The 10,254-nt window shown below is 36.6% G+C and overlaps 1 protein-coding gene across 9 annotated transcripts in view; it reads right to left on the bottom strand.

The window, feature by feature from the left end:
* CMTM4 (CKLF like MARVEL transmembrane domain containing 4) overlaps positions 1-10,254 on the bottom strand; it is a 59,621-nt gene that overhangs the window by 18,065 nt on the left and 31,302 nt on the right. Inside the window, exon 4 of one of the 9 annotated variants that reach the window (XM_074881883.1) lies at positions 1,368-10,221. The exons of the other annotated variants lie outside the window; for them this stretch is intronic. Within the exon in view, the coding sequence (XP_074737984.1) occupies positions 10,048-10,221 (174 nt within the window). The 3' untranslated portion in view covers positions 1,368-10,047. Of the gene's footprint in view, positions 1-1,367; positions 10,222-10,254 lie in introns of those variants that run through there. 9 annotated transcript variants of the gene reach the window in all.

Here is a 10,254-nt window from a genome sequence, read left to right as displayed (position 1 = left end):
TGAGAATGCAAATCTTGTTACAAGATGCTTGAGACATCTTTCAGCATGGAGTATTGGCTTAAAAGTCAGGATGGAGACACCATCTATTGTTTTTCTTATACATAAACAGGACTGCATCAAAAAATCCACACTGCAACACAAATTCCTCCTTTACTGTAAGAATTCACAGTGCTCTGAATGTTCTGTAAAACTTCTAGGTCAGAAGGTAAAACAATGCTACCCAGAAAGCGTTAAGTGTATTTAAAAAAAAAAAGTAGTCAATTTTCAATCTGTTCTCTTGAAAAAGAAAACAGCAATTCCAATATTAATTTTGTGCTTTTATATATTTTGGATGCTGTCTATCACATTTTATTAGCCTAATCCATTAAATAAGAAATCAATTGTAGTCTTCCCAGGAGACTGAAGGAAGACTCAGTATTTAAAGGTTAGACAGAATAAACTCTTTTTTTTAATTCGACAGCTGACAAAGCTTCTCCTAACCAAGCAACACCATGGATAACAACATCAGCAGCAATATGGCATTAAAGTCCAGTACTTTAATTCTTTGTTTTCTTAAACCTGATCTCTAAGCAGGTCCAATGGATGTACTACGACAAGAGATGAGAATCTACCACTGCTGCCAGCCCCACACAGGCAAAATGAACTGGCCCATCTCGTAGCAGAGAAGTTGTACAAACACATTACTCTCCTTAAGGAATCCTTCTGTAAAAGCTCAACCATACCACCCTTTGTCCACCTCCCCCCACACACACTATCCCTAAGCAGTGTTTTAAGAGCATCATCCATATCCTGAAAACTTTCCACAACACCTTCAACCATCCATGTGTTTCTGTGTTCTTACCCTTAACTCTGTGCTTTCACCTCACACCTAAAACACCCAGATCCCAACTGCATCAGAGTAGGACTGGCAACCCTGCAACAACAGCCCATGAGGTGGCAGAGAATTACCCACCCACTCTGGCATTTCAGCCCCAAAATTCCTTCTCAGTGCAGAACACGATGCTGCAAACCACAAGCTATAGCATTTCGGCCCATTATAGTGTAGCAGATGGAGGAACTTCCACAAGAGCAAACCCACCACAACCACTTTAGCAATAAAGCAGTTCCATGTGCTTTCTGCTACATATAACCTCTCATCAAGGATAGACATGGTTTTTCATTAACTCCTGCATCTATGAAGTTTGTCTTGTCAGAGGCATAGTCACAAAAAAACCTCAGACTGGGTTGGTTGGTTTGATGTTTAACCCCCATGCCACTGTCTTGCACAGGAAGTGCATTCAGCAACTGCACTTACTGGATTATGAATTAATCCACCTCGACACTTGGTATACTAAGCTTATATGTAGCCTTTACAAATGAAGACAATGTTTTAGTACTTTAATATGTCCATTTATTAAACAGGAAGTCCTTCACAAATGATTCCATACTATATTATCAAGATAAGTGTTAGAAAACTACCATTTTCCCTACATACAAAAATACAGACTTTTACCACTATGAAGACATGATCAGAAGAGTACCATGAAAATCCATACAGCTCAAATCTTCAAATATCAGAAAGAAAAAGACAGAAAGACAACTAAATAAAAAAATTTACAAAAAGTATTGTGCCCATATACAAAAGACTGGAAAGCAAAATGACATTTAAAACTGATAAATACACCATTTAAATTATGCTATAACAGTATGGATTTTAAAAACAGGACTGCTTTCTGTATTGCAAGACATTACAATTCTTCAGCTTGTGTTTTTTGTTTAGCATAAACACCAACAGAAAAGAAGCACACAACATACTGAGAAATCGTTACTGGTGTTAAAACAAGTTGGGGTTACGTTTTCTTGTAGAGTTACCTTGCCTTTGACATTGGTCAAGCATTAACAGCACAACTTTCACATACAGAGCTGGAAGATGCTACACTTACACATGTAAGTTACAGCTGTCGATACTGAGAAGACAGTGATCACAGCTGGCAGGTACCGCTACAGAAAGCGTCCATGTCATCAGCTGGCCTTGTGTGCAGTTTAAGAACTTCAAGAACACTTACCAAATAATGTGAAATTGCTTCAAGGCTGTAAATTGTCTCTGTATGAACATTTGCTAACTCGTGATATTCTTCAAATCCTTGATCAGGATTTGGCAATAAATGATACCTGATCTGCAGTCCCCTAAGTCAATGGGGAATTTTGCCTGAGTAAGGACAACAGTCAGGTTCTGCATTCACACATAAGAGTATGCTGCTAAGATTTTCCTTGGCAAAACATTCTGATTTTTCTTACTTCAAAAGCAAAATACCAAGGGTATTACACAGCAGACTTGTGCTCATATGATAAAAGGAAAATTGCATAGCCTTTGCTCAGCCAGAGATGGAATTCTAACCCACTATTTCAACTAATACTTCCGAGCTGTTTGCAATTACAAATCACAGAATCACAGAACCATCTAGGTTGGAAAAGACCTTGAAGATCATCTGGTCCAACCATTAACCTAAATCTGTCACTACAGGACCTGTATCCCCAAGGGATAAGGTCTTTCAGTCAGGCCTGGATGCTCCTTCCTCGGACACCATAAACCAAACTATGAGCTAGAATCAGAATGTTTAGATTATGCCTGCTACATTTTCTACAAGACCCAGAATCAGCACCAAGGATACAGATATCTCACATTGAGCATCTCTTTACACAAGTCTCAAGGAAAGAAATTTGGAATACCTTCTAGCTCACGTCAGCAATGTCCTTTATCTCCATCTTTCAGGTAGCAGCTGAAGGCAGAGCAAAAGTGATACAATCCTTTGATTCACCATGAGATCAGATTTACTACTTAGTGCACAAAGGGAAGTCAATGACTACAGTAACCCTAAAACTGGTATTAGTGGAAACAAAGCACAGTGAAGCCAGAGATGCATTAGTGACTCACATTACAAAAATAGTGTTTACTGGTTTAATAAATTTACACCTCTTATTTTTGTGAATGACAAGTGTTTATACCACACATGGAAGGCACCCTAGGTGAAGCAGTTTTTCGGTATTTGTTTACAATTCTGTGAAAAGACATACAAAGTGTCAACTTTCAAATCAAAATTGAGCATTATAGTGAGAAATAAATACATACTTTACTATTTTATTGTGGGTTCCTGAACCCTTACAAACTTCAACATATACAAATAGTTTCAAAATGACACTAACACAGAAGAGAGTAAGTCTAGACAGATACAATGATTAGCTAAGTCATTCGTTATATTATGTCATAAATGTTGTGTCTTAAGTATAGAAATAATTTTAAAATGTAATAAATTGGCCACAATATATAAATCAAAATATATTCTTACTCCAGAACTGTGATGTATGAGTTAAAGCTGGATGAACTGTAGTGCTAAGATACACTCTCCCTCCACAATAGCCAACAAGTAGAAACCAGTAAACATTCAAGATTAAAGTATAAACAGTAAAAAAATGAAGGTAGCAATTGCAATAAAAGGGTGTTAGCCAGAACCACTTTAACCTGTAGACATCAGGATAAATGTAACATTACTAAAAATATTTAGACAATAATACTTTTGGGATTAAAAGGTTACCAAAAGTGATAAATCAGCCTAGTTAAGAGAGGGTATTTTCTTTCAAACACATGAAGGTTTTAATTAAATATGTCTATTGAGACATTTGTCCAAAGCAAAACAAATACAATACCCTGAAATTTCCCATATTCTAGACAATAGTCCGTGACAGTCAGAAGAGGCAGATGGTCATATTTCATTCTGTTACTCACATCCAGATGTTATTAAAATAGCTGTAGGGACCAGCCCCAATCAAAAAATAAGAAAAACCCCAGATACTCTGTTAATACAATCTGGCTACCGCTTTTTAAAATGCTCCTATGTCCTCATTCTGAATTAATGAAGATAGTTTCCATATCCTTCCATATATCCTAACTGGCTTTTTAAAATTTTACCCATGAAGTCCATGGTATACAGATAAAACCTTCATAGTAAACACAAAGCTCTATGTTATAAATATGTCAATCAAGGTAACTATGTATATTGTATATAAAATTAAATATCTTCTGTTTGCCAAGTATAATTTAAAAAGGAATATCTGTGGCTAGTTATAAAAAAATATTTATTAACCCATAGAGATTAAAAGGCAATTTCACTAACTCATCCATCCAGCACATCTGGAAGAGTTGCACTGGGATTCTGGATAGGTAACTTTATCTAATCACATTCTCATGATAAATAGACAACTTTCATTTCTGGGCATATATAAGAACACTTTTGAAAGCTGCATATCCCAAAAGAAAATTAGATTGTGTTGTATACTCTAAATTAAAGGCTATCATAAATCACAGTGTAAGCAGATTATTTAAAGATTATTTTTAGAATACAAATGGTTAAATTATAGACAGATTTAAAAAGACAACACAAAAATACAACCAGAACAACAAAAGAACCCTTTCAGGTTGGACAGCACCATTCTGACACTGTCAAACAGATCTACCCAGGTGGCCCAAGTGGCTAACAGGGAAAACAATATACCAGGAAAAACTCTAAAGTGGCATTCAGAGATTTCCTGATTATTTGTATAAATTCATTTTTAACCAACTCCCTCTGTTAAAAACAGAGAGAGGAATATGGCATCATTTCTACAAAGTACTTTCAAACATCCTGCTGATTTTTGTACCTCTTTCAGTTTCATTTTTAAATTCTTACTTTTGTTGCCATTGAAATTCATACACGACAGCTCTACCTGCACAGTCCTTTTGAGCTTTGTTGGCTCTCCAAACAATCCTTATAAATCCTATAAACAACAAGAACTAAGTACCCAGTTTTCAGAAATGCTACATGACTGCTTTACTGATTTCAGTGGGACTGAGCAGAAATTAGTCTGGAACTATCCTTTCTTCTAGACACACAGAGCCCTTCTGATGCAAGCATCTACATCCTGCAGGTCTCTGTGAACCAGCTACTACACTTCAGCTGAACAGAAGTTATTTGATAATCACACAATTTGTCAACATACCTCATCTTTTAAGATGCACCATTAACAAAGTCGGTGTATAATCTCTCCAACTGTATTACACAGCCAGCACAGCCCCAGAGTTAGGAAGAGAAACATTTCTACACCTACTTTCACTACTGATTCAAGGTGTCTCTCTCTCCTTCTCTATAAAGTGCAGAAGCAATCCTTCCTTCTGCAGTTGGGGATTATTAATGTTCACATATTTTGAAAGCAATGGATATTAAACATCAAGTTTGGGTTTCTCTCTCCTTCTCACTCTATTATATCTCAAATTCAGGATCAGATTGTGCCTACCTCTTTATTTACCCTAAACATCTGCTGAAGATGTTTGCCTCCAGAGCCTTCAGCATGACCTGTTCTTTATGCTCTGATTTTCATGTACCAAGCTGTTCCTATCTCATCTGAGTAAGAGAGAGAACATTACTTTCTACACTATTTGAATTGCTATTAAGTTTGGGTTTGGTTATTGGGGTTTTTTAATATTATGCCCTAAAAACATTATTCTTACTTATTTTGGGGTTTGGGTTTTTTCTCCCTCACAAAAAAGAACAAGTAGGAATGTTTACATTCCTATTTTCATATCCTATTACATCCCCATTCCGGGGGGGGGGGGGGGGGGGGGGAAGGGTTGCATTAATAAAACCACATATTATATAAACATTTGCTGTGCCTGCACATCCCCAAAATAGCACAAAGGTGACAAATATCAAATTTGCCTACGGACCTTATTAAAGTTCATGGAAAAATAGTGGTTAATTCACTCCTAACAGTCCACATGCAGCTTGTAGCAGATCGATTCTCCTGCTGTGTTCCACAGCATTTTAAGAACCAGTAAGTCTGCTGTGTTAGGAAGGGGCAATCATCTATAGTATAAAATAGTTCACAGGAGGAAAAAAAAAAAGTAAAATAAGATTATCTTAGGGAAGATTGGAAACTTTCCCCAGGTTTCCCCTCTTCTTTCTAGAGCCAACACTGAAATAAAAACAGTTAAAACAATTACAGATCGTATCATGAGAAGCACAGTGAAACACATGTGACAAAGCCTGCGGAGAAGCACCTCACACTACTGATTTTATTTAAATTCACACCTAAGAGACATCTTATAAGCAAAAGATGAGAGGCTGCTTCCAAGTCACAGCTCATTGCTGATGCCATGCTTCTGAATACAAAGCCCATGATGAATAGCACAGACTGAAATATAGGCATCAAATCTCTAGAGTCAATACCTTGCCTCTCAAAAAAGGCAGAGGTAGATGAAATCTCTAAATCCTCTCAACCTCTAAGCATGTGGCTCCTACCAGAAAGCTTGCACAGAAACACATACAGTACACCAGCTAGTTTCCAAAGTCCTAGGGGAAAGAATAAAATTTCCCCCGGCACATCCAGCCCAAACATCACAAGCTATCATAAAAGGGAAGAGTACCATACTGAAGCAAAAGTATGTTGGACACAGTATTCTTATCTTCCTTATATTGAAGCAGACACTATACAGATCAACGAAGAAGGCTTAACAAAAATTAACTACTAAAATGAAAGATAGATGAGGCATGAATGAAATGAAAGAAACAAGTGGAGAGTAGGAAGGAATCAACTTGACTAAGAAGCAATGAAACAATCAAATCAGTTCTTAACATGGTTTTAGAAACTCCTATTGTAGGCAGTTTGTACATTATTACGTATGATGAACTAAGGCTGACAAAACTGAGCATAGATAGCATTGAGGAAAACATATATTCTTAGAACACTATACAACAATTATTTCACTGTTGCTCCAATCATCTCTTACTGTTGAATCTTTTGACGCCTGTGCATAGGTTGCAAAATTTACCATCATTTCTACATATAGAAATACACGCAGACTGCGTATCTGAGGGCTTAGTTTGACGAAAGAGGACTAATCAGAACCATTACAGTTTTGACCATTCCATTCCTACAAGATTCAACTGTTTAGCTTTAATTTAGTTTTATTTACAGTGAGTTTTGAGTCCCTTTATGGAGCTAAACCGCACTCTTAAGGACTAAAAGAAATTATCTCTATATGCTCAGCAATTACAAGCAAGACTAACTGCCTGGGAGAAGCAGTTTAATGTTACTTTTCTAAGTAAGTTTCAAAAAAAATTTAAACTTTCTACCCTACTTCTTCCTTTAGAGTTTGTTTTTGGTTTTTTTTTTTTTTTACGATGACTGCAGTTTTGGGTAACAGTCTTAAAATATTACCACCTCTTCAATACACCACGTAAAATTAAGTCAGGGGGTGGTGGGGGGGTGGAGAATCAACTGTGTATATATCATATGATCTTAATGTTTCAAATTTAGTTGTCTCTCACAGCTACTTTATTTCCCTTCTATATAATCCAAACAGTAAATAATGTCTCTGTAGAGTAATAAATGCTTAACTTAGATTTTTAGAAAGTATATACTGTACAATACTAAAACCATCTTTGGTCCCTAAAATAGGGAAATTACAAATTTACATTTGTTTTTGTTTTACAAAGTGTATCAGATAGTATTAAATTAATATTCTCTTTGAATTCTACCCTGAAAGCTGGGCTAAGCTCAAGTCATGATGTGAGTAATAAATAATGGCATACTGTTCTTGGCTCAAGAAAAACTTACTTCACATGGAAAAGCACTCAAGGTCATTTGGGTATACTATACTACACGGCGAAGTATTACACAGTATTAGAAGTATAACTGTATGACTCTGCATTTGTCATTCCAGCTAAAAGGTAACAAAAGCTTTTCACGATCTCACTCCAGAAAAAGCTTGGTGAAGTTACCTTTTTCTAGGTAAGGAAAGGTATAAGGATTTGAAAGACACCAAATTCATAAACTTACAGACACACAAGAATTAACCAGCAAACAGGACACACTCGTAATGAAAAGCCTTTGCTATGCATCACCTAACTTCTGTTTCTTGATATGAGGGTTCCTCTCTAAAAGCATGGATCTTCTGGAGGACAATATTCTGTATTTGAGTAGGGGGGTTTGTTTTTTTGCTGTGTGGGTTTTTTGGGGTTGGGGGGGGGGGGGGGGGGGTGTGGGTTTCTTGGGGTTTTTTTTAAACAATCTTTATACAAACCGCTTTAATGCCAGTTTACAGTCTAGGTATCCTTGTGCTACTTTTAAAAAGGTTCTTTTAATAATTGATAATATCTACAAACTCTTCTTGCAAACTTTGCCAATACTAAACAGAGTGCTGAAAAACAGCAGGGCTGTAACAACTGTACTGGCAATAGGAAACTTTGTTATACCACACTGAACACGGAACTGTCATATACTTTTGATGAAACACACAGTAATCCTGGTGAGACACCCACCTCAATAAAATGTCTATGTTCTAAACCCAACACTAGAGGTTGGCTTATATGATTTGATCTTTTTTTAAACTGGTGTTCCCTTTGGCATTAACTTTCAATGATGCACAATGAAATGCCACCATAGTAACTGGTAAACCATTACTCATTAAGAAAAATCTACAGAAGAACACAATGCAAAAAGTGTTCAAGTCAAATGCGAGACAGATTCAGGCATACATGGCATACAGCTCTGCTAATTTCAAGGATTTCATCAGCTTACACCAGAAAGGAATTCAGCTCTAGAGATCTCCCTGACCCATCTTCTTCATGTAACATGCAGGCATGCATATGCCAAATAATGAATCACACATAAAAACACCAAAAAAACCCCAGAAATACATCAAGTAACATCTTCCTAACAACACTTGATACTGTCTAACCGTTCACTGCAGAATTTGAGTTCTGAGTTGAGAAAATATCCTTCTCTTCACTGGATACAATTAAAGTAAGAGAACTTCAGTTAGGTAAAACTATTACTAAACCAATCAGTACAACCATATTATCCTCCAATTATCTAAACTCCTTTTCCAAAGAAATATTAGGGGAAAAAATTTGCAGAAACACCCAATTTAAAAAAAAAAAAAAAACAAAAACAGTTTTACCTACTACCAACAGCTTTAATTTTAGAAGAAACCAACCTCCCAAAAAGGAAAATATTTATCTTACATGAATCACAATATTGCAACCTTAGAAACACTTTACAAGCACATCATAATTTTTTGCTAGTTCTTGCTTACCCTAGACTTCTCAGAAAGTTTGACCCTTAAAAAAAAAAAAAAAAAGGCTACGACTGGAGGAATGCAAGTCTATTGGATGACAATCCCTTCTTTCTCAACCCCCCTTTTCTCCACCCTGCCTCCCAAGCATATTTATTTTCCCATTTTGGAATGAAAAACAGGATGTATCCCGACATTAGCAGAAAACCACACACTTGCACTTGATGCATTATCATGACCATTCAGTAAACATGCTAACTTTGCACAAGTTCAGATCTGGCCAAGGCCATGCGTGAATATGGCAATTTCAGAGTAACCCACAGGGTAACTACCTCAACACGATATCCATGAAACAAAAAATGTGAAATGGTTGTCCATTTCAGCTAAGTGCACCAACTGTGAAACTGCAGGAGATCTTGCAGATAAGAACTGAGCTGCACTGCTGAGGCTGCATGAGGGTGGACACAGAGAGTTTGTTCGACACAATACATGGCTAAAGTTATTGCTATTTGCCCCTTGCTTACTTTTTGCATGTGTTAAATTTACATTTGGTGGATTTCTTTCCTATATTAATCAATCAATGTAGTGCTGGTCTTTGTTTACGATAGACAAAGAAACAGTGCCAGAGCTTGCACTTGGGAGAGGGAAGGAAAGTACTGTGCAGTTTATCCAAAACAATAACATACTTCAAAACATATATATATTATATATTATATAAGCTATATAATATATGTATATATATATGTGGACATCTTAAACAGATCTTGTTTTTTAATGACCAACATTTACTGCCTTCATGACAACAGCTTCTGACTCAATGCATCTCTGCACATATGCAGGGCTGAGCATTCTTTGCCACCATCTGATCTTCCTTTTCTTCATTAAATAAAAACGCTTTATTCCATGAGGGAGTTAAGCACTACTTCTTTTCCCTTTGCAGTCCCATTTGAATGTTGCTTTCATGCATCCAGACGCTGAATCTCAGGGCGATGATCTACTTCTCTGGATTCTGTCCGAGCACGTATGTAATCACTGGTCTGCCGACTATTTTGTTGTCTGCTGTTCATTCGCCACTTTTTAATAGCTAAGTATGTGTTCACAGCATACACTGCCATTGCCAAGAAACCAAATATCTACAAGAAGTAGAAAGAATTGTCAAAGACAGT

Source organism: Strix uralensis, chromosome 12 (assembly GCF_047716275.1).
Source record: "Strix uralensis isolate ZFMK-TIS-50842 chromosome 12, bStrUra1, whole genome shotgun sequence".
Taxonomy (NCBI): Eukaryota; Metazoa; Chordata; class Aves; order Strigiformes; family Strigidae; genus Strix; species Strix uralensis.
Note: the sequence above shows the minus strand (reverse complement) of the source record. Positions and strands in the feature narration are given on the sequence as shown.